General features: G+C 51.8%; 4 protein-coding genes across 9 annotated transcripts; 2 read left to right on the top strand and 2 right to left on the bottom strand.

Moving 5' to 3' along the window:
- The first annotated feature begins 88 nt into the window (after nucleotides 1-88).
- DCDC2B (doublecortin domain containing 2B) lies at nucleotides 89-4,962 on the top strand. The gene is made up of 9 exons (XM_043909600.1): nucleotides 89-354; nucleotides 1,269-1,320; nucleotides 1,761-1,837; nucleotides 2,088-2,219; nucleotides 2,537-2,683; nucleotides 2,787-2,826; nucleotides 3,509-3,644; nucleotides 4,054-4,157; nucleotides 4,551-4,962. The coding sequence occupies exons 1-9, from the start codon at nucleotides 89-91 to the stop codon at nucleotides 4,623-4,625; spliced, it is 1,029 nt and encodes a 342-aa protein (XP_043765535.1). The 3' UTR covers nucleotides 4,626-4,962.
- Nucleotides 4,963-4,968: 6 nt separating this feature from the next.
- On the bottom strand, nucleotides 4,969-10,142 carry TMEM234 (transmembrane protein 234). Of its 3 annotated transcripts, none has more exons than XR_006342351.1 (6): nucleotides 10,002-10,049; nucleotides 9,570-9,721; nucleotides 8,689-8,755; nucleotides 6,008-6,100; nucleotides 5,595-5,740; nucleotides 4,969-5,358 (listed from the first exon to the last, which is right to left on the bottom strand). XR_006342351.1 is itself a non-coding variant. In XM_043909603.1 (6 exons), exons 1-6 carry the CDS (start codon nucleotides 10,015-10,017, stop codon nucleotides 5,105-5,107), a joined length of 588 nt encoding a protein of 195 aa, XP_043765538.1. In that variant the 5' UTR covers nucleotides 10,018-10,142; the 3' UTR covers nucleotides 4,969-5,104. The 3 variants fall into 3 exon arrangements, 2 of the variants coding, with proteins under 2 accessions (XP_043765538.1, XP_043765537.1); XM_043909603.1 differs by having other exon boundaries at nucleotides 4,969-5,300; nucleotides 5,677-5,740; nucleotides 10,002-10,142; XM_043909602.1 differs by having other exon boundaries at nucleotides 4,969-5,740; nucleotides 10,002-10,142.
- EIF3I (eukaryotic translation initiation factor 3 subunit I) lies at nucleotides 10,014-17,971 on the top strand. Of its 2 annotated transcripts, XM_043909597.1 has the most exons (11): nucleotides 10,014-10,140; nucleotides 10,234-10,326; nucleotides 11,561-11,648; nucleotides 11,951-12,016; nucleotides 13,100-13,249; nucleotides 13,337-13,464; nucleotides 16,270-16,380; nucleotides 16,491-16,580; nucleotides 16,892-16,965; nucleotides 17,477-17,569; nucleotides 17,700-17,971. In XM_043909597.1, exons 1-11 carry the CDS (start codon nucleotides 10,138-10,140, stop codon nucleotides 17,779-17,781), a joined length of 978 nt encoding a protein of 325 aa, XP_043765532.1. In that variant the 5' UTR covers nucleotides 10,014-10,137; the 3' UTR covers nucleotides 17,782-17,971. The 2 variants fall into 2 exon arrangements, with proteins under 2 accessions (XP_043765532.1, XP_043765534.1); XM_043909599.1 differs by lacking the exons at nucleotides 10,014-10,140; nucleotides 10,234-10,326 and adding an exon at nucleotides 10,341-10,464.
- Nucleotides 17,972-18,028: 57 nt separating this feature from the next.
- On the bottom strand, nucleotides 18,029-25,628 carry LOC122698489 (myotubularin-related protein 9-like). 3 transcript variants are annotated; one of them, XM_043909593.1, is made up of 11 exons: nucleotides 25,549-25,628; nucleotides 24,980-25,296; nucleotides 24,693-24,801; nucleotides 24,357-24,482; nucleotides 24,068-24,241; nucleotides 23,382-23,608; nucleotides 21,197-21,358; nucleotides 20,872-21,013; nucleotides 20,576-20,796; nucleotides 18,401-18,552; nucleotides 18,029-18,327 (listed from the first exon to the last, which is right to left on the bottom strand). In XM_043909593.1, the coding sequence occupies exons 2-11, from the start codon at nucleotides 25,162-25,164 to the stop codon at nucleotides 18,194-18,196; spliced, it is 1,632 nt and encodes a 543-aa protein (XP_043765528.1). In that variant the 5' UTR covers nucleotides 25,165-25,296; nucleotides 25,549-25,628; the 3' UTR covers nucleotides 18,029-18,193. The 3 variants fall into 3 exon arrangements, with proteins under 3 accessions (XP_043765528.1, XP_043765530.1, XP_043765529.1); XM_043909595.1 differs by lacking the exons at nucleotides 18,401-18,552; nucleotides 25,549-25,628 and having other exon boundaries at nucleotides 24,980-25,538; XM_043909594.1 differs by lacking the exons at nucleotides 18,029-18,327; nucleotides 18,401-18,552; nucleotides 25,549-25,628 and adding an exon at nucleotides 19,477-20,140 and having other exon boundaries at nucleotides 24,980-25,548.
- Nucleotides 25,629-26,845: the final 1,217 nt, after the last annotated feature.

Genomic DNA, 26,845 nt, shown 5'->3' on the forward strand with positions numbered 1-26,845 from the left:
AAGGCAGGCCCCACCTCTGACTGGCATTGCTCCCAACCCTGCCTTAGTTGCCTGGCAACAGCTCTGCGTCTCTAGCCAGGGACACACAATGGCCGGTGGCGGTCCAGCAGCTAAGAGAGTAGTGGTGTACCGGAATGGGGACCCCTTCTCCCCAGGCCGCCAGCTGGTGGTGACTCAACGCCGCTTCCCCACCCTGGAGGCCTTCCTCTCTGAGGTGACCTCGGCTGTGCGGGCCCCAGTGGCCGTGCGTGCTCTCTACACCCCTTGTCATGGCCACCCTGTCACCGACCTGGCAGACCTGCAGAACGGAGGGCTGTATGTGGCTGCTGGCTTCGAACATTTCCACAGGCTCCCGTGAGTGGGCTGGGGCTGGTCAAAGAGCCTGGGGAGGGAGGTAATAGCAGCAGCAAAAGCAGGTGTTACAGTACTGACTATGTAGCTCACTCATGGGACATTAACAGTCCTGTGAGGCAGGTGGTCTTATCCCCATTCTTTGGAAGGGCAAATCAAGATAGTCCTAAGCTGCCTAGGAGTAGACAACACAAGTGGAGCCACAGTTCAAGTCAAGAGTCTGACACTGATGATCATGCCCATCCAGCCAGGACCAACCCATGGCAAGAACAACATTCTCATGCTAGTTGAGCCCCCTTTGCCAAAGGCTCTTCCTGATGTGATGCTTATCACCCCCGTCACCACCACCATCAAATACTCTAAATCCATCCACAGGCATCCTGTGCTCTCCAGTAGGGATCACCCTTTACAGGGAGTGGCTGTGCTTTCCAAGATGGGAGACTAATTTCAGTGTTTGAGCTTCCAAGTCAGATCTGGCCTCCAAGCCTTCATCCACTCTCAGCGAGCTGAGAGGTTGCTCACTGTAATGTAAGGAGCCAGGAGTTGGGAGCTAGACAGACTTAGAATCTAGGTTTGGTCACTTCCATGTTACTTAGGGAGTTCTTGTTCTGTCTCATATAAAATGAGATGAAACCACATACCCTGTGAATGAGAACATTTCTGAGATACAGGAGGATTTTGACCTTTAATTATGTGGTTTGTGCCTGAGACCCCAGACTGGATGTGCAGCTTGATACACACAGGGCCTAAGGCAGGTTCAAGTGTCAGCATCTGCTTCTGGACTGAGATGACTTGAGACTGTTTCACTGGGAAGGGAGACCTGGTGAGCTGGGCCCCAGCCCCGCCCTCTGGCAGCTGATGGGCTGCTGAGGTCCCCCGGATTTCCAAGATGACCTGTGATCTCTCTGTCCTTTCAGCTATTTACCCCTTGGAGGGAAGGATCCAGGTGGGAAGAGCAGCAGATTGGCAGTGAGTCCTGGGGCAGGCCAGCCCCCAGCCCTCTGTTCTCCCCCTCCCCTGGGATGGCTCCCACTTTGGTCTGGGTGGTCAGGGGCCCTGGAAGCAGCAGGATCTGCCCTTCTCCACACCTAATCTGGAGCCAGCTGCTAGCCTTGCCGGGGTGCAGGATTTCAAAATACTGTTCCCTGCGCCTTTCACAACCTTTTATCTCCAGGCTGTGGTCCTCAAAGGAAACAGGATGCTATAAAACAGAGGGATGGGAGGGGGTTAAGAACGTGACTTAGGGAGGTAGAAGCACCCTGTGGTAAAAAGTGTGACCAGTCCCACCCTCCCGACCCCATCTTTCACCCCAGTCTGGTTCCTTTCCCTCATCCTACCCACCTTGCACTGACCTACCCCTGACCAAAGGCCTCAACGTGCTCCTGATCTGGGGACCTGATGGGTTTCAGGGTCCTCCCGTGACTCAGCAGCTGTGTGATGGGGCCCTTGGACGGCAGCTACCTGCAGGTTCCCCGTGCTACATCCAGTGAGTGCCCGTGTTGGGGAGGCAGGGGCATAGAGTTTTGTTTCAGTGAGACCAAGGAAAAGTGGGTGGATTTGTTCCAGAAGCCCCTAGTGACTGGTGGGGATGGAAAAAGTCTAACGTGCTTACTGGGTGAAGAGGGACCCGTGCACTGAGTCTCAGACTCTCTTCTGGCCCCAGTGCCATCCTTCATCCTCTCACAAGTAAGGAGTTCTGGAGACCATTCCCCTTACCAGGATGCTCTTTGTCCCAGTGTGTTCAGGAATGGGGACCTGTTAAGTCCTCCATTCAGCCTGAAGCTGTCCCAGGCCGCCAGCGAGGACTGGGAAGCACTGTTGGAGCTCCTGACGAAGAAGGTGAAATTACAGAGCGGGGCTGTGCTCAAGTGAGTCTGGGGACTGCGGAAACCCGAATGTCCCCAGAGGGAGCCGCCCTACTGGTTCTAGCCTTCCTGGAGGATGAAAAGGCCAAGGTCAAAGGAAAGCATGTTTCCCCAACGGGGACTTCTTTCTGTGCCAGAGGGAGAGGCCCTTCTGGCCCAGCCCTTGGAGCCAGGGTGGAGCCTGGGGGACTGGCCCTGGTGCCCGGAGGACCAGCAGCCACCGGGCACCTTGGAAGAGCTGTACCCACCCCCTCATAGTCTGATGAATATCAAGATACACCTTGTTCACTGGCCCTTATGTACTCACCTCTCTCCCCCAGGCTCTGCACCCTGGACGGGCTCCCACTGTCAGCAAGGGAGGCTCTGGTGAGCGGCCATTACTATGTGGCCGTTGGAGAGGATGAGTTCAAGGCCCTCCCCTATCTGGAGCTGCTGGTGCCCAGCTCCTCACTGCCCGGGGGCTGCTGGTATGTATGTATGAGGGGGAGGGGTGGCAGGTTAGAGCAAAGGAAGCCACCCTGACTCCATGTCCTGCTCTGCCCCCATAAGCCTTCTCTTTTTTCATTGCAGGCGTCCCCCGGGTCCAAAGTCCAGGCCTCACAAGCAGGTGGTAGGTGACCCAGGGGGTTGTGGGGGGCGGGAAAGAAGGAAGTGACTAGCTTCCCTCTGACCTTATCGTACTGTATCCTCTCAATAATTTTGTGAAATAAAGATTGTTATTACCATTTTCCAGAGGAGAGGCTGAAGTTCAGAGGAGTGAAGTGATTTGTTCAGGGTAACACAGTTACTGACAGCAGCCAGACCAGAACCGGGTCTGAAAGTCAGCTTATCTGGGCTCTACGATGATCTTCGGGACTCTGAGTTGCTGGACCTGATGCCAGATTGGATGCTGGGAAAATCAGCATATCTGGCATAGCAGGGTCCAAAATGGGTCCAAAGCAGCTTCCCATCTTATCCCAGTCCTGAGCCCTCCCAAGAGATGAGCCAGTGAGTTGGGGGTTCAGTTCAGTTCAGTCGCTCAGTCATGTCCGACTCTTTGGAAAAGAGTTGGTAGTAGGAGGATACAAACTGGCTTCACTGGGCATTTAGAATACCAGGCATCATCTACTATGTCCCTGGATAAAGCAGCCTGATGGAAGAGGGAGCAGGGAGGGAAGACGCAGGCTATGAAGATGGATGGCTTCTCCTCTCTCACGCTCCCAAAGGCATCAGAGGCATTCACACCTGGACTGGGAGTGGAGAAGGTAAGGACAACCTACAACCATGGCCCACGCTCAGTGTTCCCTCTGCAGGCCCAGGGCCATAGAGCACAGGCAAGCCAGTCCTCTCCAAATGAAGTCAGACAAATCAAGCCATCTGCTTTCTATGCCAGACCCCAACGAGCTATTGAGCCAAGAAGTATGCTCCCCATGCTTTCATTTCCATCAGGTGAGGGGACCCCAGAATTCAGGGCCTTCTCAGCCAGCTTCTAACAGTGACACGGGATGGTGCCTGCTGGGGATGACACAGAACAGGTGAGGGAGTTCCATGGTTCGGAGCTGGTCTTGACGTCAACACAACTGTCTCCTACTCCCTCATGTGCATAGCCAGTTCTTTGCCTTTTCATGGGGACCTGGCTTATGAAAAGAAACACATAGAAACTCAAAGATATGACATTTCAGGGGTGGGATTTGGAAGGGTTGGGGATGGGGGCCAAAGGCCTGCCCCTGAACTAACCTCCATCCTCTGTGGTCATGAGCAAGGCTCAGGGGAGGGGAGGGGGCTGATAGAGAAAGTCTGAGGAAAGAATGTTGAGGGCTCCTCAGCCTCGGCGTTGGTCTCTTGCCTTCCATATCAGGAACCAAGGGAGTGTATGGGGCTCCCCACCCAAGGAAGGAGACAGCAGGGGCCCGGGAAGTAGCAGATGATGAAGACACCCAGACAGAGCAGCCCTTGGATCAGGTGGGCTGGGGCTGGAAGCCGTGTGTTGGCTTTTGTTTTGCTTGTATGGTTTGTTTTTTGGCTGTACCCTGCAGCATGTGGGATCTTAGTTCCCCAACCAGGGATCAAACCCGCACCCACTGCATTGGAAGCCAGGGAAGTCCCTGGAAGCCACATGTTGGGACAGGAGTTCTAAGCTGGAAGCCAGCAGCCCTGGGTCCCAGAAACAATTCTCCCTTGTGACCGTGAACAAATCTAACCTTCTCAGAGCCCGAGTTCCTACGTTAAATGAGGTGGTGGATCCAGATTTCTGGTCTCTTCCTTTCCTGGAGTTGGGAAACCCCAGGCTAACGGCTGGAGGCTGGACTGGGGTGCTTAATGGCTCCGTCCTGTGTGGCCTTCTTCCTCCTCCAGCAGGCAGCACAGATAGTGGAAGAGGCCCTGTTCCTGGAAAACCAGCCTGGGGCTGGGGCAGCTATCTCAGCCTGATGCCTGCTCCACCATCTTGAGATCCGGCAGCTCCAGCCAGGAACTGGGGACCTTCATTCTGCAGTCATCTTTTATCCTCAGCCTCCAGCATCCTGTTCTCAAGGAACCAGTGTCTCCTCTGGGCTCACTGAAGGGGTATGATGCAACCCCTTCAGTCCGGCTCTTCTGCTCGTAAACTACACCCCCGTCTTCCTTTCCTTTTAGAGTAGAGAAGCCCCAGCTACAGAGGCCGTTTCCCTATGAGGTCTCTGGCCAGAGAAAGCAGAAGCCAGCTGGGTTTGGGGGAGAGACCACAAACATGGGAGCGGGTCTGTCACAATAAAAGAATACTTACTAACTTCCATCTGTTTACTACAGATTTATTACAGACAACTGACTTAGCGACTCAACAACAACTGCTCACCCAGCATTGCTCCACACGCTGGAGCTGGGCAGTGCCCGGGCCCACAGGCGTTTGAGGGGAGCAGGCAGTTGAGGATTTACACCCACCTCAACGGAGGGACAGGCGAGGCTAACAGCCAGCTCCTCCCCGCCATGTCATCTGCTATTCTTAGACACTTTCCCTCAGTTCCCTGCTCAGCCAGCGAAGGCTGAGCCCTGGAGGCTTCCTGTTTGCATTTCTGGCTCAGAGGCTGTAGCTGGCCTTCTCCTTGCAGCTGGGGATCTGCAGTCCACCATCCAGCTGCTGGGATAGTCCAGGTCAGGCCATAGTACCGGTGGCAGGTCTGGGGACTGATGTGACAGCAGAAAGTGCTGCTGGGGCACGAGGGCTACTGAGGGTGAGGGTGAAGCCTCTTGTGCTAAGTCTGAGTGGTTGAACAGCACTTGAAAGTTACAAAACCCTTCCACTCTTCTTCTCTTATTACGATCCATGAGGTAGTTATTATCCCAGGAGGTGAGGAAGCTGAGGCTGGGGCTGGGGCTGGGGCTGGGGGTGGGAGGGCTAATTCCCAGGCTCACTGCCACTACCTCATGGCCCAAGGGTCTCCTGGAGATAGCAGAGCTGGAGGTGGCCTTGGTTCAAAGTGCAGACAGTTGCCCTTGCGTCTTGGTCACTGAGCTTGTGATGCAGAGTGTAATTCCTGCCACGGTGAGCGCCATGCCAGCAAATGCTCCTGGGATAATGGGTAGAAATTGAGGAGCTCTGAGACTAGCCATGCCAGGAGGAGCTGATGCAGGGCTGAGGGAAGGGCTCAGATGGGAACTACCCAGGGGAAGGCAACTCTGATGGCAACAAGGAGGCAGGAGAGCTACAGAGGAAAGGGCAGGATGAGGGAAGAGCCTCTCCTCACCTGGTCACAGGAGACAGCTCTGGAAAAAACTAACCCAGGGGTGTCAAAGTCCAAGAAGTGGCTTCCCGAACTTGCAGTGTCCTGACTTACGTTTTCCACCAATATCTTCTCCAAGGACCTTCCCAACAATCAGTGTAAAGATGATGGCCAGAGAGTTACTGATGGGCACAGCTAGGGTCAGATCTGAGTGATCAGAATGAAAAGAATCTCTGAGATGCAAAAAAAATTTTAAAAAAGACCTCTTTCTAGGCACAAAACACTTTCATTACATCATCAAGACAGTTTTTTAAAAAGTGTCTCATGACCCCATTTTTTCAGATAAATCACAACAAAGCTCAGGATTCAAACTCAGGTCTCCTGACTTCAAATTCAGTGCTCCCTCAGGATTCCAGCAAGAAGACCTAAAACTACAAGGTCTGGGACCATCTTGGTTTGCTGGTAAGGATGAGTGAGGTCTTTGCACTCAAGAACTACTGTGATCTCAAGGACATCTGGACAGACAGGTACCCAAAACCCAGAGCACGCAGGAACATGAACGCGGTAACACCAAACACAGCTGCCACTTCTCGAGCACACTTTATGTGCTGGGTGCTTCGTGTACACATCGAATCAATCTTCACAACAACAATGCAGCAAGAGCATTAGCACCATAATGGAAACAAAGGCTCACAGACACCACATAAATGGAGGCAAGTTGAGGATTTAAACCGAGGTCTGCCTGACTCCAAAGCCTGTGCCTTTGCTGAACTAAATGGATAAGGACAAACCAAAACAGCAGGTGAAGCACATTTGTTTCTGTTTCAGCTCGGGCTTGGGCCCCATGGAATTATATAAGAGAAAAAACGTCAGAGGTAGGAACAGGTACAGGACAGGCCCCACAGGGCTGGGTCTTAAGTAGAGGTCACCACAGTCCAGGATCTGGTGCTTAGTTTTGAAGCTCTGACTTCAATAAACGAAACTTCAAAAAGACTTAACGGAGTTAACAATACTCTTAACTTAAAATTTATTACACTTAAATTTTGTACATTTGAAGCTTTTTAAGAAGACAGATTTTATGTTATGTTCTTAAAACACATACCAAAAAAAAAAAAAAAACTGAAAAAACTAATGGATAAATAAGAAACTGAGTGACTTGTTTGCCAGACTCATAACTGCCAGGCAGGCTGTGCACGCTGGCTCCTCAGCACATTCTTTCCCAGCCCTCCCAGGTCTCACCTGCTCCAGGTAGAGGAGGAGAGAACTGTGCGGCTGCTCACCCCCCGCAAGGCACTGCCATGACCGGTATTAGCCATCCAAGAAACTGACACAACTGCCACCTACTCAGAGCGCTTTCCTTAACCTTATACAACACAGAATGTAGTGGTTGCTCAAGACTGGTTTGCAACAGTAGATGGGGGAGGGAAGCAGCATGGTGTGAGGGAAGAACAGGACACTGGAGTGAGGCAGACCCAGGTTTCCCTACGTGGTCTTGGCTAGGTCATTCAAACACTCTGAGCCTGTTCCCTACCTGAGAAACAGTGATAGCAAGATAACAGCATCATCTTACAAAAGGGCTCTTATAAGATGAAATATGATAATGTGTGTATATCCTTGGCTGAATAAATACTGACCACTGTTCTGACTATTAGAATGGTGGACCTTAAAGGATATAGGCAGGGTAAGTGGTGAGATAAGAGGATCCTGAAATTCCAATTTGCTCAAAACTTGGTAAATGGCTAACTGCAGGCATCTGTCCAGAGCACTCAGCCTTCTGGGCAGCAGGGAGTGCCAGAGGCTTTTAAACTTTTTTTAAAATGAAGTCTTATGAGAAACCCAAAATGTAAAACAGATGAAGGTGGAGTGATGCTAGTTGAAGCTGACTGATCTGGAGAAGCAGATCTGGAGGTTGGCCTATTCCCTCCCCTGACTTATGAGGGGTTTCCCAGGGCTATTTGGGGTCCAAACTCCCCTCAAATCCATGGGGGGGGGGCAGGTGAGACTCCAGGTGAGTTATAGAAAAGTTATAGCAAAAACTTCTCATAGCAAGGTTCAAGAGCATAAACTTTAGTAATAGATGGCTTTGCATCCTTCTGCACTGACTGTGGGACTTAGGAGATGAAATAAGTTGCCCAAAGTTTTGTAACTTCATCGCCTTGGTGGAGATAATCATGTCCATTTTATAAGGTTGAGCTGAGAATTTTTTAAAACGTGTAAAACTAGAACAGTATCTGATGCGGTGGACGGCACACAACAATAGGGGAAAGGAAATTTATCCTTATTGAGCTCCTCTAGTCCACCGTGCACCAGGTACTGCTCTGGATGCTTCTCCATACTGAACTTAATTCTCTCAGAGCTATGAAGTCAACCATAAAAAATCAAGGTTCAAATAAGAGACTTGGTCGAGGTCAGGCAGGTAGTTAGCAGTGGAAGCAAGAGTGTCAAAGGCAGCCCTTGGGGAATTTGCTGTCAGTCCAGTGGTTAGGACTCTGTGCTTCCACTGCAGTGGGCCTGGGTTTGATCCCTGGTCAGGGAACTAAGATCCCATAAACTGCATGGTGCACACACACACACACACAAAAACAACCTTTCACACAGCCAAAGGAACTTTCTTTCTTTCTCTGCTGCTGCATAAGATTACCAGGCTTCAAACCAATCCTGTGCCTGGCAGCATACTCATAACCAACCCACCTACCCTACTGCAATATGGAACCAGATCCCTCACTCATGGCAACAAGGTGTTTGAGACACGCTCCCTCCACCCTAAGCATAGCAGATCTAAGCCAGAGACCCACCTGTTGATGCCAAGGTGAGGTAATAGAGAAGGGAACCACACTGGTTGAGAGAAAAGGGCATCAGGTACTGGAAACAGAAGAAAACTGCAGTCAGTGTGACTGCTTACCTGAGCAGAGCTGCCTTCTTTGAGCTTTGAAATAAGCCTTTCCTTGGAGGGAGGGGTAGCTATAAGGGCCTAGGGCCTAAGCCATCTGAAAAGGACCCTTCCAGGGCAGAGGGAACATCACTGACTGAACCCCAGGCCTTTGCCCTGAATGCCCTCCTCTTCAGCCCTGCTGGTTTCTATCCTCCCCATCCTGCAAGTCCCTGAGTGCCAGTGTTCCTCTTCCAAGAAACCTTCCCTCAGTCGCCTAGCTCCAGCCTCCCTCCTCTGAACTCACGCAGCACTTTATCTGTACCTCACTCAAAGCTCTTAGCCCTGAGAGGCGATTGTGTCTATGTCTTGCCTTTCCCACTAGCCGAGACTGGCAGCACTGAACTCAGAAGTAGTACTCTAGATTCTCCCTTACCCCGCTCCCCAGAGCCAGTTTGAGCCCTAAGCCCTCCCTCTGGAAAAGTCTGTTGGAAGGATCACCACAATAAAATATTGATAGCGGCTCAGGGCATCAAAGACTTGAGACCTAATTATATGTATAAGGCCCATTGCTAAGTGCTTTATGTGCCTCACCTCACTTAACCCTCACAACTGCCCCATGAGACGGTTACCCTTATTATCCCCATTTTACAGATGATGAAACTGAGACCCAAGGCAGGTAAGAGACTCATCCAAGAGCTTCTGGCGACTAAGTGGTGGAGGGCAGATTTTGACCCTGATCCGTTTGACTCCAGAGACCAAATTCTTAGCTCCTACCCGCTAGAGAGGGCTCATTCACAGACGCACCTCGGGATTCAAGAAGAGGGTTTTCATTTCCTGCAGCAACTGCCGGGCCCAGGTCTGCTCATGAACCTGCTGCAGGCGGGAGGAGGCCCGCTTCAGCAATGGCTGTGTGCCGCCCCACAGAGCGGCGACCAGCACCAGAGCCAGCACCTGCCCTGGATGGGGAGAAGAGTGACATCCCCAGCCGCCCCACCGCACGGCCTTAGCCCTCCTCCAGCCTCCCATTCCCACCCCGCCGCCCCCACAACCCTTCTTTGCTCTCCGACGCCCCGGGTGTGATTGGCGGGTAGGACAGGCCCCGGGAAGCCGGGGAGATGGATCCTGGAGCCTAGGTTCGGGGTTGTATCAGGGGTCGGGGTTAGGTGGTGAAGGTGGAGTAAGAAATGAACTTGGGATAGCGGTCTGGAAGCCAGGGGAGGGGCGGGGCCAGCTTACCCAGGGTCGCCGCCATGGCAACGCCGCTCCTCTCCACTTCCGGGAACGAAGGGGGCGGAGACTCGTAATCCGGAAGTGGCGCCAAAACCTCTTCCGGTTCTACTCACGTTGCTGCTTTCCTCGCGTCACCGCCGGGATGGTGAGTTCTGTTGTATTAAAAGTGTTGCCGTGGGGCTCCGGGCTGGGGCAGGGGCCAATTCTGGGCGCTGACACTGCCGTCCTGTCCCCACAGAAGCCGATCCTGCTGCAGGGCCATGAGCGGTCCATTACTCAGATTAAGTACAACCGCGAGGGAGACCTCCTCTTCACGGTGGCCAAGGACCCTGTGAGCGTCGGCCGACGGGCGGGCCCGCCGGGACCTTACTGAGGGGGCCCGGGAGCGGGCGAGTTCATTCTCCCTGGGCGAAGGGTGGACAAGCTAGTTTTGCTGCGAGAGATACCAAGGAGTGCCCCGTTCTGAGAAGTAGGGAGAGATCATCCCGGGGTTTGGAGGGCAAGAGCATTGCACCGATAGATGTGGGAAAGGACTCCATTGTTGATAGGAGGAGGGAGTAGCCAGGGAGAAGAAAAGCAAGGGGACCTTGTGGAAAGGGGACTGGGACGTGGGTCGTCTTGCTCATTCCGGGGAAGAACGAAACTATTCTACAAGGATAGGGGAACAGACCACCTGGAGAAGGGGGAAGTTGATCCTGGGGCGGCGAGGGATAAAGGCCTTAAAGAAGGTGTCCCTGGTATCATTTCAGTCATCCCTCTTCCTGCCACTCACTCACTGCAAACAGCCCCTCTGAGTACTGCCTTTTGAGGCACCTCCATATGAAGAAAGTTAACCCTAGTGGCTAAACGTGGGGGCTCTGAAACCAGACAGACCTGATTTGAATCCTCAGTCCTGCATTCACTAGCAGTGTGACTTTGAACATGACATTTAACCATTATAAACTTTAAGTGCCCCTTTTTACAAAATATGGGTAGTAATAGTACCTCCCTCTTGGGGTTGTCTTTAGGATTAAATGAGATTATTCAAATAAGAAGCTTACTTCAATAAAGAGTGTTTGTGAGTACCATATTAATGTTAGACACTTACATTTTAAATTCCTTAGACATTATTTTATTGGAGTCTCACAGCTACCCTCTGAAAAAGGCGTTATTGTCCTGGCCAGTTTACACATGGGAAAACTGAAGTTCAGAGGGGAAAAGCACAAATTTTGAGATAATACAGTGAGATAGTAGCAGAGCAGGGACTGGAACCCAGGTTTCCCTCCTATCAACTGCTCCCATTTGGACAGAACACCAAAACACTACTGTTTTGCTAGACTGATACTCAACTTGACCTTTTATTCCTCAAAGGGTTTAGGAGTCTGGGGAAAGGCTGGTATGATGGAGACTTTTTTGCAAGCAGGAAGAGAATCCAGGAGTTGGTCTTTTTACTAACAACCTGCTGTTCCCCAAGAGATGAGCTGGGGAGGGTAGAATCTGGCCTGGCTAGAAGCTTCTGGGGCAAAATAGTCCATGGCTCTGCCTGCGACGCCTATCATCCTGTCACATTGTCCTTGATCCTCCAGATTGTCAATGTATGGTACTCTGTGAATGGTGAGAGACTGGGCACCTACATGGGCCATACCGGAGCTGTGTGGTGTGTGGACGCTGACTGTATCCTTATCTTTGTTCTGAGTCTGTGCTCCCAGGGTCTGCCAGCAATGGAGAAGCTGCTGACCTGAAGCTGGGAGTTTGAGATGCTCTGGTGGAGTCTGGAGAATGATGCTACCTACCTCCTACTCCTTGGTCTGTTCACTAGTTCGGGGAACATTTAGGACAGGATCCAGTTCTGAATGAAGAGGATAGGATGAGAGAAGGAAGGCTCTCTGGTGCTGAATGGGGAGATGATTCAGTTGGCCTTCCAAGAGGACAAAGGCTCAGGTGAATTCTGTCACGCTTCTTAACACCCTCTTCAGGGGACACCAAGCATGTCCTCACTGGCTCAGCTGACAACAGCTGTCGTCTCTGGGACTGTGAAACAGGTAAGCCTGGATCCTTCACTTTTTCAGCAAACAGTGAGGACCTATATCATATGTTTATTGAGGCCAACAGGTTCTGGGGAAATAGAGATGAATCCAGAGATGGTTCCCAGTCTAGGGAAAAAGAGACAAGAAAATAAGGAAGACAGAGGCGAAAAGAGGCACTCCAGTGAGATACAAGCCTTTTTAGAAGTAGCAGAGTGCACTGTGAAAGCCAAGGGGGAGGCAAGTGAAGGCCTGAAATGGGGATGGGATCAGCCTGGGAGGCTTTCCCAAAGTAAGTGTCATATGAGAAGTGATCGCTGTGGCACCTGCAAGAGTGAAATCACAGTGAGTGTCGTGTCCAAGTCATCTGATCTGGCGGGAGTTCCTGCTTCTTGCGGGATGAAATAGACAGCAGTGGAGAAGCTGAGGCAGGCTAGGGCCAGAACAGGCCTTGAATGTGAACTCAGGAACATGACTTTGCTCTGTAGGACTTGGCATGCTGTGGAGGGCCCCGAGCAAGGAAGAGCGTGTTTAGTTCTTTTTTTTTCTTTTTTTAATTTTTGGCCACACCCTCTGGCAAGTGGGATCTTAGTTCTCTGACCAGGAATCAAACGCACACCCCCTGCATTGGAAGGCAGAGCCTTAACCACTGCTGGGGAAGTCCCCAAGCATATTTAGCTTTAGCAAGCCCAGGTAGCAGTGGGGAGCGTTGTAGGAACAGACAGAAGACAGGGGAGCCTGTTAATCCACTCCATTTAGTAAATATTTTCTGGGTACCCAGATCTCTCCCAGGTCTTTGCTGGGCACTGGTGACATGCAGAGAAATTAGAGCAGGTCTTTGCTATGGAGAAGCACATTCTCCACAGAGGTGGAGACAGATACAGTGTAGTCCATTGTGAGTGCCACAGTGGTGGGATGTCTGAGGAGGGACTGTGTGGAGAAGTTAAAAGACGAGCCAAAGCACAGCAGTGAGGAAGACGGGGCGGGGGGCTAGAGTCACCAGCACAGGAGGAACAGTGCATTGTGATAGGCAGGGATAGAGGGCACCCTCCTGGAATCAGCAAGGGGCTGGGACTAACCCGAGACTCTGCCTGTTCCCAGGGAAGCAGCTGGCCCTGCTCAAGACCAATTCAGCAGTCCGGACCTGTGGCTTTGACTTTGGGGGCAACATCATCATGTTCTCCACAGACAAGCAGATGGGCTACCAGTGCTTCGTGAGCTTCTTTGACCTGCGGGATCCAAGCCAGATCGGTGAGCCGGGGCTGGGGCACAGGACTGGGGTTGAGGTGAAGGGCGAGGCTCCAGAGCCCAGGGCCTGACATGTGCTGCCCCACACAGACAGCAATGAGCCCTACATGAGGATCCCTTGCAACGACTCCAAGATCACCAGTGCCGTTTGGGGACCTCTGGGAGAGTGCATCATTGCAGGCCACGAAGGTGGAGAGCTCAACCAGTATAGTGCCAAGGTAAGGTGGGCGAAGCCTACGCCCATTAGAATGATTCTCTGTGAGAGGCAGGATGAGCCCGGGGGTTAAGAGCGAGGGCCAGTTTCACACAGACTTCACCATTTTCTAAGTATGTGACCTTGGTTGTATTATATAACTTCACGGAGCCTGTTTATCTGTAAGATGTTTCAAGGATCAGATGACCTCAGATGTTTGAAAAACTTGTCATAGAGTACTCAGGACGTTACCAGTGATCACAATTAAGCGTTTCCCTGCCCCCACTGAGTGGCAGGCCCCATGCTAGACTCTGAGGACAAAGAAGGGAATCAGACATGGACCCTGCCCTCCGGGAGGCAGACTGGCATACAGCTAGCACATGGGTCAGGTTGTGAGCTGTGCCACTATTGAGGTCTCAACCAAGTACAGGAAGTGTCCTCTGTCACAGAGGAGGTTGCATGTACATTTAACCTGTGAAGAATAAATGGAGCTTCAAGCCAGAAGAGAGGGTTGTTCCACAGACACAGGAGCAGTGTGTGCGGAGGCAGAGTTAAGGGAGTAGGCGGATTCTTCAGGATGGGAATTTGGTCTCACTGGAAAGTGGTGTTGGGGAAGGGGGACCAGGACTAGATTGCGGGTCCAGTGATACGGGAGCTGTGACTTCCCCTTAGGCAGGAGGAAATCTTCAAATGGTTATGCTGATCAGGTTTTCTCTTTATTTTTTAAAATATTTATTGGTTGATTTTATTTTTATTTTTTTTTAATTTTTTTTTTATTGGTTGATTTTATATTGGCTGTATCGGGTCTTGGTGGTGGCAGCCCAGAGTGTATGAACTCTAGCTGTGGCTCTCGGTCTTCATGTGGGATATTAGTTTTCTGACCAAGGATCAAACCCACATCCCTTGCATTGTAAGATGGATTCCTAACCAGTGGACCACTAGGGAAGTCCCAGGTTTTTTTCTTTAGAAAGCTATCACAGGCTAGATTGGAGAATGCACAAAAACTAGGTAGTAGTCACAGGGATGTGGGGTACCTGACAGGAGACATTCGGGGTGACCAATGAGATGGAACATTACCAAAAGGGTGAAGTCCAGGCTGTCTCAGATTTCTGATGTGGGCTCCTGGGTTTCTGGGGAATGCTGGGATGCAATACTGTAAAGGTTGGTCAGTCACTCAACAAGCACTGGCTGTGGTCCAATAAGGTACCAGGCCTACCTGCAGGAAGGGGATGGAACCAAGGTGAAGGCCATAAATAGTGCTTGATGCCAGCAAGCAGTGGAGCTAATCTGTGCCCCCAGATGGGCCTGACTGCAAAACTGGTGCTTGTTCCCCAAAATGGAGGAGCCAGATGCCTCCCTTCCATGTGTCCATGGAGGAGACAAAGATACATTCTTCCCTCACAGTAAGTGAAAGTAACTCAGGGAAGGAAATGACAATCTTCTGAGGGTCCCTGTGTGAGGCCTAGTGCTTGAGGCCTTTTAGTCATCTTAACAAATGTTTGCAGAGCACATGCCAGGCGCCCTTCACTCAAATTCAAGTAAGACCCGTCCCAGTATCCTTGAGTCGGGAAGATCCCCCGGAGCAGGAAATGACAACCCACTCGTATTCTTGCCTGGAAGATCCCATGGACATAGAAGCCTGGGGGGCTGCAGTCCATGGGGTCACGAGGAGTCGGACATGACTGAGCACGCACACAGTGTCCTTACAGTGCTCCCGGGAACTTGTTTGTTTGTTTGTTACTAGTCCTAACCACTGGACCACCAGGGAGTTACTCCTAGGGGCTTTTATTATTTTTTTTTTCCCTAGGGGCTTTTAATCATCTTGTTTTCTAAATAGAGAAATCGAGGCACAGAGAGGTTGTGTTTGTTTTTTTTTTTTTAATTTGGCCATGCTGCGAGGCTTGCAAGATCCTAGTTCCCCACTTAGGGATTGAATCCAGGCCCTCAGTAGTAAAAGCACTGAGTTCTAACCACTGGACCACCAGGGAACTCCCACAGAGAAGTACTTTTAAGGGCAGATTCTAAAACTCTTTGTACTACATAGTCTGGCAGGTTCTGTAAGTCGGAAGGGAAATCAGATGAAAGAGCCCTTTGAGAAAACCTGAAAAAAGGCTGGATGAGCATCAGTCCTCATGAACTGTGACCAAGACCCTGTGAGGGAAGGAGATGCCAGTGGGTTCTGCCTTTTACTGGTTTTGAGCTCTCCAAGTCACACCACCTATCTGAACCATAGTTTCTTCCTTTTAAAATTCTGTTAAAATACCCACTTCATAGGATTGTTGTGAGGATTAAAAAAAATAGGTGTTGTTAGGTACTTAGCACAATGCTTGGCAAATAGTGTTGCCAAGCAATACTATTGCTTATTGTTGTTGTTATTCAGTTGCTGAGTTGTGTCCATTTCTTTGCAACCCCATGGACTATAGCATGCCTGTCTTCTCTGTCCTCTATCTTCCAGAGTTTGCTCAGATCCATGCCCATCGAGTCAGTGAGGCTGTCTAACCATCTCAGCCTCTGCCTCCGGCAAATAGTAGCCATTCAATATTTTTTGGAAGAAGGATTAAATGGAACTGCTCTACTGTTACATGATGATTAATTAATAGGTTTCACCATAAGTGAGTGTTTTCCTAGGTGGACTAGCAGTGTTTATGAAACCTGCACACGTGGGCCAGCTTGGGCTTGGTAGTGGGAGTAAATGTTGACTCAGGGGATACTAAGGCAAGCCCAGCCTGACCTCCCCTCTCCTTCATGGGACGAGAAACAGTCCAGAATCCTGGCTGAGCCTGGGGTAGTGGGACTGGAGCTGGTCAGAGCCTCCCTCTTCTGTCCACAGTCTGGGGAGGTACTGGTGAGTGTGAAGGAGCACTCCCGGCAGATCAATGACATCCAGTTATCCAGGGACATGACCATGTTCGTCACTGCATCCAAGGACAACACTGCCAAGGTGAGCCTGGGCAAGGGGTCTGGCGGGCCTGCTCCCACCCTCTGACATGGCTCTCAACTTCCCCCAAGAAGACTCCTTTTAGAGACATTTTCCCTGCCTTCTCTCTGTAGCTCTTCGACTCCACAACCCTTGAACACCAGAAGACTTTCCGGACAGAACGACCTGTCAACTCAGCTGCCCTGTCTCCCAACTACGACCATGTAAGAGAACCCACCCGAGCTTCTTGTTAAAGACTCGGAATGTTTTGAGGATCTAGTTGTTTGTCTAACAATTAAGAAAAGAGCTCTGGGGGAAAATAATGTCAGGCAGAGAGGAGATCTCAGAGCAGGAACAAGGGTGAATGATGGGGAAGCCCTGGGGGCAGGGCAGGAGGTGGCTGAGGGATGTTTGTTCCTTACCTTAATATCTTCGCAGTCTGATGTAGGAGATACTAAAGGCTTATAGGGTTGGGGAAGAAACGGAAAATGGACTTGCCTGCCCTATGGGCCCATCTAGAGTTTCTTCCCTTCAGGTGGTGCTGGGCGGTGGTCAGGAAGCCATGGATGTAACCACTACCTCCACCAGGATTGGCAAGTTCGAGGCCAGGTAAAGGGGGAAGGAACGCTTCCAAACAGAAACATCATGAAGTGTCTCTCAATGGCCACAAACCGGATAACCAAGGAAACTTTCCTTCATTCATTGGCTGCTAGGGAGTGCCGCCAGATTGGGGGCCCTCGTGTGACAAGTATCTGATAGAGCAGTTAAGAGCATGAACTCTTGGGCTCACTCTGAAGCCCTGCACATCATTGGAGTTCTCTGTGCCCAGTCACTCTTGACCGTATAATGGGCACAGTAATATTATACTTACCTCATAATACTGTGCAAATTAAATAAGTTAATAGTTGTGAAGCTCTTAAGAGCACTGCCCAGCACATGGTAAGGAAGACATTTGGGTCCAGTCTTCTCCCAACTTCATCTTGTTTCTTTGCATTCATTTCCCCCTTATCCCAGTTTCCCTGCTTTATAGTTTTGTTTGGGGAATGGTTCCCATTGATGTGTTTTGGTAGGAGATGGAGACTGAATGAACTGTTGCTTCCCACCCTGCTTTCTCTTCCAGGTTCTTCCACTTGGCCTTTGAAGAAGAGTTTGGAAGAGTCAAGGGTCACTTCGGACCTATCAACAGTGTTGCCTTCCATCCTGATGGCAAGAGGTAGGGCCTGGTGAAGGGGGCTGAGCCTAGCCCTGGTTTGCCCACCTCTGCTCCTTTCCCATGTCCTGTCCCCCAAGCCTGCTTCCCAAAAGGCAGGCCTCTGACTGGGCCCTGCCTGTCTCTTTTCCAGCTACAGCAGCGGCGGTGAAGATGGTTACGTCCGCATCCACTACTTCGACCCACAGTACTTTGAATTTGAATTTGAAGCTTAATAAGCCAGATCTCTGGGAATTCCCTGGCGGTTCCGTGGTTAGGAGACTGCACTTCCACTACAGGGGACACGGGTGATCTGCAAGCATCACCATGCAGCCGTGTACACACACACAAAGAAGCCGGATCTCCATCTGAGCCAGGGTCACAGAAGCTTTTGGACTGTATGAAATAAACTAGTTTGGAAATAAATGGTTTCTGGTCAGATATTTGATCATTTTCTCTTCTTAGTGACACCCCAGCCAGCTGTTACCAATCATGGATGCTTTTATTATTTGGACCTTCAGCCTACACTTTGGACACTTCACACGTGGATCTGGGCTGGGTTGTAGGCACTCTCTTCCAAGATCCAGAGGTGCTGAGGGGCCTGGAAAGGTTCCAGGAACATCTCAACCACCATCTAAGGACCAGTACTTAGGGTCTAGGCTCAGAGGCTGAATCTGTTGGCTGAGAGCCTTCTGTCTTCTCCTGATCTGTCACTATTTGCCACACCTTCTCCCACGCTACCTCTGAAGGCTCAGGCGGACGGGTCCCGCGCAGAAAGAGGCCTGAAGAGGAGGAGGACAGGTAAGGAAGCTGAGCAGAGGCGAGAACTCCCCCAGGGAGGAAGAGGAGGGTCACCTTGCCACAGTCGCAGGCTCTGGGGCTCCGCCGAGGGCCAGATAGCCAGGGGGTTGGGGACGTAGAGCGGGTTCCGGAGCTTTCGTTGCTCTTTTGGCTGACTGAGCCCAGACCACAGGGAGTGTGTTCGAGTTCTCACTTCACACAGGCATCTGGATGGAGTGAGACCATGAGCTTCCAGACTTGGCTGTGTGCTCTGTGATTCTGGGTGGGGGCCCTGGTTAGTAGGGTGACAGCTCCCCCAGGGCAGTGATAACATCTGCAAATGTTACTGGGATTCAGATCCTGAGCTGTGATAAAGCAGGAACAAGGCAAAGTCCTAGTTCTTAAGGAGTTCTGCTTATCTTTGCCTGAAAGGATCATGGAAGGCTAATTAAGAATGTGCCATTTGAGGGATTTCCCTTGAGGTCCAGTAGTGAAGAATCTGCCTTTCAATGCCGAGAACGTGGGATCAGTTCCTGGTGAGGGAACTAAGATCCTACATGCTACAGAGCAACTAAGCCTGTGCACTGCAACTGCGGAGCCCACGTGCTCCGGATCCCACGTGCCACAACTGTTGAGAGTCTGCACCACAAACAAAAGATCCCCAGGATGCAACAAGATCCCACATACCGCAACCAAGACCTGACACAGCCCAATAAATAATGAAAAAAATTTTAAAAATAATGTGCCAAAAAAGAAAAAGAATGTGCCATTTTAGCTGGGTCTAGCAGCAATTCTTTCTTTCTTTCACTTTCTAGCAGCAATTCACCAGGTGTGCAAAAACATGGAAATTACAAGAGCAAAAGCAAGAAAGTGGGAAAGGGCCCACTGTGAATACTGATAGGTCTAGACTGATGAGTCGGAGAAGGCAATGGCACCCCACTCCAGTACTCTTGCCTGGAAAATCCCATGGACGGAGGAGCCTGGTGGGCTGCAGTCCATGGGGTTGCTAAGAGTTGGACACGACTGAGCGACTTCACTTTCACTTTTCCATTTCACACATTGGAGAAGGAAATGGCAACCCACTCCAGTGTTCTTGCTTGGAGAATGCCAGGGACAAGGGAACCTGGTGGGCTGCCGTCTATGGGGTCGCACAGAGTTGGACACGACTGAAGCGACAGCAGCAGCAGCAGCAGACTGATGAGTTTAAAAGAGAAAAAAAAAGATGAAAGTGAAGGTACTATAAGCAGTGAGGAAGCTATTCCAATGGTCTACATGGAAAGGAAAGTCTGGATTAGGGAAGTAGAAGGGGCCTTGGACGGGAAAGGACTAAGATAAGAAATTCTTAGAAGAAAAGCTGAATATGTAGGATGGGGAGAGAGGTAAAAAGTTTCTAACCTGGATAAGCAGAGTTAGTGAAAACAACATGGTGGGGAGGAGGCCACTGGGCAAGAAAAGATAACTAAATATATGATCTCCACCTTCTTGGACAGGAGTGAACCCTCCTTCCCCTTGTCTCAGTCTGATGAAAGAAAGATGGCTAATGGGAGCAACAAGTCAACCAAATAATGACAGTAATTACCACTTGCATGCCCACTGTGCCAGGCACAGTGTTAAGCACTTGGTATGCTTTAACTCAGCTAATCCTCTCACACACACATATAGCCCACCTCTAGATTATTGTGACTATTAAGATCACCTCCTTGCTACTGATGAAACAGACTCAGGGTTGCTTTTGATCATCCATCAGGTGAATGGTGAGCCAGAATTTGAGCCCAAACAATTTGACTCCAATCCATTGCTTCACTAGAATCAACCCTGCAAAGTGGTAGAGACCCCCGGAAATGATTTTGGCAGCAATTTCCCCTTCAGTCCTCGTTTTTAAGCTAGGAGTGCATGGTTCTTGGCTGTGGACAGGGTGGGTAGGTCTGAAGGACTGACCGTGGACCCACCCATTTCTAGCTTTGCAGAAGTTAGGGGAACGTGTGAGATCTGGAGGCAGGAGAGGAGAGGACACACGGGTTTTCTACAAGAGAAACTCAAAAGGGAAAGATACCTTCTTTTTTGGAGGGGAGGGAGGAGGGGCAGTCTTAGTTCCCTGATCAGGGATTGAACCCAGCCCCCAGCAGTGAAAGCGCTGAGTCCTAACCACTGGACCACCAAGGAATTCCCAAAGATGTCTTCTAAGGAAGTAGGTACCCGGCCCTGTCTTGCGCCTGCCCTCTGGCCCACCTGGACACCCCCTTAGCTCACCTCTCCTTTTCGTTGTTGCACAGGAAGGTGCCAAAAGGGGAGGCATAGGCGTGATCGAACAGCGCCAATAGCATCCCCTCGCCAAACTCCAGCGACAGCGGGAACTGGCGACCCAGCTGCCACACGCAGTCCAGGAAGAGGAGAAAGGTGGGTGCCTCGTGTTTGGGGCGGGCGTGGGAGAAGGCTGAGTGAGCGCAGCGCAGCTGGAAGGGGTGGCCAGCCTGGGGAAGGGGCAGAGCGATGGGCATGAGGAAGTGGATAGAGGGGGGGTAGGGCTGGGCTGGGCGGCCACTCACCTGGATCCACTCTCGCTCTATCAGTTCCTGGAATCCAGCCATGGTTCGGCTCAAGGGGTCTAGGATGAGTTGGGCCAGTGAAGTGATGAGCAGGGTGCTGTCCGTGCCGTCAGCCCCATGTACCAGGACGCAGGCCCCTTCCCTGTGGGCCCAGGGCTCATCAACAGTGGCCTGTTCTTCCCTGCCTGGAGTGGCCAGGTCAGGAATAGAATGGACCCATTTGAAGGCTACCTTTGCTTGCTTACTGAGACATGGCTTTGTATCCAGTCATGGAGAGCCCTGCCCACTCTGCCCTGTTCCCTGTCTTGTAGGGTGGGGGTCTTACTGTTCCATGCTCTGAGCTGCTAGGCAGGCGGTACTCAGAGTCTCCTTCACATGGGACAGCCAGCGGCAGCTCTCTAGTCGATTAAGCCAGCGGTCCATACTCTGCTCCAGGTCCCCACAGGCCTCCACCAGGTGCACGAAGCTCTCCTGTAGGGGCCGCCCCCTGCACAAATGGGAGTCTGGTCATCGTTCCTCCAGCCTAAAGCTCTGGAGATGAGGGCTTGGAATAAAGCCTTGGAATGAGGGCTCCAGGACAATGAGGGAGACACAGAGCTCTCAGAGGAGCCCATCTGACAAGAGGGCCACAGGACCCTTTGGAGAGCCCACGTAATCTGATGGAAGTGACTCCCTAATCTTGAGGATTCCCCAATCTGCTGGAGGAGGTCCAACACCCTTTGGGGAAACCTAGTCTGTTGGAGAGGCATAACATTGCCTCCTGGAGAAACAGAATGCTCTGTTGTTGTTTAGTCACTAAGTTATGTCTGACTCTTTGTGACCCCAAGCAGCACTCCAGGCCTCCCTGTCCTTCACTATCTCCCAGAGTTTGCCCAAGTTCATGTCCATTGAGTCAGTGATGATATCCAATCATCTCATCCTCTGTGCTTCCCTCTTCTCCTTCATGGATCACAGCCTTGTCGTGGCGAAGGGGCTTGCGTAACTCAATGAAGCTATGAGCCATGCCATGCAGGGCCACCCAAGACCAACGGGTCACAGTGGGGAGTTCTGACAAAACGTGGTCCACTGGAGGAGGGAATGGCAAACCACTCCAGTGTTCTTGCCATGAACAGTATAAAAAGGCAAAAAGATAAGACACTGAAACATGACCCTCCCAGTTTGGAAGGTGTCCAATATGCTCCTGGGGGAGAACAGAGGGCAATTACTAATACCTTCAGAAATAGCCCTGGGAAACTCCCAATTTGATGAAGGTGTCACTGTCCCCTTGATGTACCCCAGCCCAATGGGAGCTACACAGGACTCCCTTGGGAGAACCAGTCTGACAAGAGGTACAGAATACTCTTCGGATTCTGGAATCTTCCCAGGAACTGTTCTGTTCTAGATCACCAGGAACCTCCTGCCAGAAAATCTAAATGGTGCTTTTTTCAGGCTTGTTTAAAAGCCTTCAGTGACTCCCCATTGCCTTTAGGATAAAATCTAAGCCCATAATCATGGTACTCAAGACCCTTGCTCTGGCCCGGGTCGCCCCTTTAGCCTCCCTACCTCCACCTCACACTCCACACTCCCATCACACTGTGCTGCACGTGCAAAGTTGCTCAGTCGTGTCCAACTCTTTGTGACCGCATGGAGTGTAGCCCACCAGGCTCCTCTGTCCATAGGATTCTCCAGGCAAGAATACTGGAGTGGGTTGCCATGCTCTCCAGGGGATCTTCCCCAACCCAGGGATGGATTCCACATCAGTGCAGAGACTGGTTCTTTACCACTAGCACCACCTGAGTCCAAAACAGGGCAATTGACTAGGCTGCCTGATCCTACACACCTGGAGGGCCTTCCACCTGGCATGGCCTTCTCCCACCCTCTGGCTTACCCCTCCTGTGTTTCAGATCTCACTAAAGCACCCTACTCTCAGGGAAGCTTTCTTAGGATGACCTGTTCTGAGAGGGGAGCGCCTCCAGTGCTGCTGCTTATCACACTGAACTCGAATTGCCTGTTCACTGCTGATCTGCCAGCCATGTCTGGGCTGACCACCATCAGCCTCTGTGCTGGGTCAATGTCAGTCAAATAAATGAATAAACAGTTTTGTATTCTGGATAGGGGAGAGGTCCACTCTCCTCAAAGCACAAATTCCCTCAGGACCTCCTCTTGGTACTACCAGCACCTGGAGACAGCGGGGACAGATAAGAACTGTGCGGGTACAGCCCTCAGGGTGGGGCTGGGACCAGTGTAGAGACAGAGAGAGTGTGTGTGTGTGAATGATGAAGTTGTTCCTGGAAGACAAATTTCAGTTTACATTAAAAAGAAGAGATTTCTCTTTCCAGGCAAAGTTGGGATGCCTAGAGAGGAAAGAGCTTTGTCAGTGGGTGCCTGCAAGTGGCCATGCCCACCTGGCAGGATGGCTACCAGGAAAGACCAAACAGTCTTGGAAGTTCCTAGAAGACATCAGTCCCCCACCCCCATCCATGACGATTCCGGCAGGAAAGAACCTAGGAGGGCATGAGAAAGCCCCTTACCTCTCCAGGGGCCGGTGCAGTCGTTTCCAGCCAGGGTAGGCAGCCTTGGCCTCGGTGCCCCCGCCAGTCATGCGGGCCTGTTTGGCGGCCTGGGGCGAGCGTGTGTCCACGATGAAGCCCCGGGCCCCGGGCCGAGCCCCCGCCAGCACAGCTCTCAGCAGCTCCTCGTCCTCAGAGCAACGCCGCTTCTGGGGCCCAGTCAGGGGCTGACCTGCACGTAGCAGCACCTGCAGACAGGGATCCAGCTCCAGAAACTGTACCCACCTAGTCCAGGCTCAGGAACTTCGCTCAGGGCATCCCTGCCGGGTGTACACACTGGAGCGGATCTAGAGCTGGCTGGGGCAGGCTGGATGGAGCTCAGGAACCCTACGGGCTTCGAATTGGGTCTCGGTGGGTTGTGGCCAGAGCGGGAAGGGACCCGAGAGTAGGCCGTGGGCGGGTCACGGGTGGACAAAAGAAGAGGAGGTTTCGGGGAGGGGGCCAGACCAGCCGGAGGCGGAGCCAGAGGCAGGGGAGACTCCAAAACTGCGGAGAGGGGCGGAGTCAGCACCGGTGAAAGCACGATTGAGCCGAGGGGGCGGGGCACATTACGGCCAGGACTGCCTAAGAGCCCGCCAGGGAAGACTGGAGCCAAATGGAGAGGCAGAGGGTCCTAGCCGCGGGGCCTGGGGAGGGGCGGGGCTCACGGTTCCACTGGGAGCGTGGTAGTAGCTGAGCACAGGGAAGCGGCCTCCCTGGCGGAAGCGGGCGCTACGCGCCAGGGCGCTGTCGTCCACCGCGCGAGGCACGATCACGGCGCGGGGGTAACTGGGGCACAAGCTGAAGTCCTCGTTCGCCTCGCTCAGCCGCCACGCGCTGGTCTGCAGCACAGGGACGAGTGAAGACCCGGTCTATGGCACCCGATGAGTGCCCGGTCTCCGCGCCCCTTCTAGACCTGGCTCTCCCACATCCCCAGCCCCGCACGACCGCGCCCACCTCGCGAGCTACTCGCTTGTAGTAACATTCGGGAGGGTGGAAGTGCCAGGCGTCGCCCAACCTCAAACCTTTGGGACGGTAGAAGAACGGAAAGGAAGTGATGACCGATTCCAGGGAGGACAGCGCCTGGGGAAGAAAGTCAAGGGATCTGGAAAAGATCGGAATCCAGTCCTCCGTTCCGCAGCTCCTGCCTCTCCACGCATTCCAGACCACCCTGCATCCCCTTCTGCTCCGGGACAACCCTGAATCCTGAGCCCCCTTGAGAAGTAAACCCTGCTGACTCCTCCCGTTACGGGATAGGGCAACTTAAGTGCCTCCGTTGCATCCTTGGCGTACCTCGATGGAGCGGGCGATGTCCAGCGTCGCCTCCACGCCCTCTATGTCCAGCTGCAACACTCTCAGGTCCTTACAGCGCAGCGTGATGGTGCCCGAGTCACCCGCAACCCTGGGAATGCACAAGCTTAGGTTTAATGTCCACTGACCCCCACAGGGGGAGGAGAAAGGAGTTTCTTAGGATTGTACGTTATGCAGCGGGGCACCAGCTCCAACTGCGCTAGCCCCTTCCCCTCTCCCGGCCGAGCCACGTGCTCCCTGACTACGGGGACGCCCCCGCCACGTCTCACCGCTTCTCGATGGAGTCAACGTTACGCAGCAGCAGCAGCCACAGGTCTGGAGTCGCCTGGGGCCCTGGCGACAGCAGCAGGTGGTGGCCGGTGATACAAAGCGTGCCACGCAGCGGGGGCTCCTCTGGGCCCCTCAGGAGCTCGGCTTGGGCCTGGCCGGTGCGGATCAGCTCCGCGAACTCCATTCCTCCAGCAGCGGGCCTGACGCCCGGCAGGGATTGACTCCGAGCGTCAGGCGGGGTGAGCGCGGGCTCCGAAAGGGACAGGAACTGGCTGGGCAGCTGGCGACGCCGGCAGGACAGCTGTTAAGGAGGCCCCTTGGAGGAAGAGACCGCACAGTTTCACAGGAATTCCCCGCCCCCCCCCCCCCACCCCATTGCTAGCACTTCTTAGTGAGGACCCCGGGACTAGAACCTGTTAGGGAAACCTCCATTTCAGCATCTGTGAAATGGGGGGAAAAAATCTTGCTAAAGTCCTTTAAGACCTCGTGTCTGGGTCGCAGGAGGCATTAAAAAAAAAATCTCTAAGATGCTGGCACTCCCACCGATTTAAAAAACAAAGAAAAATACCCGTCTCTTCTCCTGTATCCTGGTGGGAGGGGTGGAAAGGGTGAGTGTGAAACTAGGAAGTGTCTGCATCCTCTCCTACAGCTGAGGCTGGGTGGGGAAATCCCTGGGTCCACCTTAAATGCAAGCAGCTGTGTAGCTGGCCCCCCTCCCCCACCACAGCTGGCGGTCCTTGCCTGAGGGCGCCCTCTGCGGGGGCCACACCTGGTGCAGTTCTGCCCTCTGGAGCCCCATCCCTCATCACTCCATCCTTTGCCTATACACTGAGCTGGGCCCTAGGGACCCAAGGGTGGCTGAGGAAGTTTTCCTTCACAGGGTTTTCAGTCTGGCAAGAGACACACTTAAACTGGTAAGAGTTTCAATCTATTTACTGGAGGACCCATCCATCCAAATATTCTTTTATTTTTTAAACAATGATGCCTACAATGTGTTAAGTGCTGGTCACTAAGAAAAATAAAAGGTACTCCTGCCTTTAAAGAGCCTTCTGGTCTACTAGGTTCCAGGCTTTTGTGTGTGTGCAAAACCCTTCTTTCAAAGAATGAAATCATAAGTGGATTCCTCCGCCCCCCCACACACACATAATATAAACACAAAATTGGAACCGCTCTATAAAAGGAACTAGATATAAAAGAGTATAAATTGTGAAATTCCAGACCAGGAGCATCAGCTGGGATGGGAATTCGTTAAAAATGCAAATTATAGGCCCTACTCCAAGTATACTGAATCTGAATCTCTGGGAATGGGGCAGTCTATTTTGATAAGTTTCCAGGGGATTAGGATCTATGTTAAAGACTGAGAAACACTGGAAAGTATACAAAAAAGCAAAACTAATCTAGGCTGTCAAAAATTAGAGCAGTATTACTGAAACTGGGTTCCCCAGAAACCAAGTTCCCTTACTGAGTTTATGATTAATCTCTCTATCCAAAACTTTTTAATCTTTTTTATCCCCTCTGTCTAGTCAAAGCTTTGGTTTTTCCAGTAGTCATATATGGATGTGAGAGTGGGACTATAAAGAAAGCTGAGCACCCAACAATTGATGCTTTTGAACTGTGGTGTTGGAGAAGACTCTTGAGAGTCCCTTGGACTGCAAGGAGATCCAACCAGTTCATCCTAAAGGGCATCAGTCCTGAATATTCATTGGAAGGACTGATGTTGAAGCTGAAACTCCAATACTTTGGCCACCTGATGAGAAGAGATGACTCATTTGAAAAGACCCTGATGCTGGGAAAGATTGAGGGCAGGAGGAGAAGGGGACGACAGAGGATGAGATGGTTGGATGGCATCACTGACACAATGGACA

This window comes from Cervus elaphus, chromosome 8 (assembly GCF_910594005.1).
Source record: "Cervus elaphus chromosome 8, mCerEla1.1, whole genome shotgun sequence".
NCBI classification, from domain to species: Eukaryota; Metazoa; Chordata; class Mammalia; order Artiodactyla; family Cervidae; genus Cervus; species Cervus elaphus.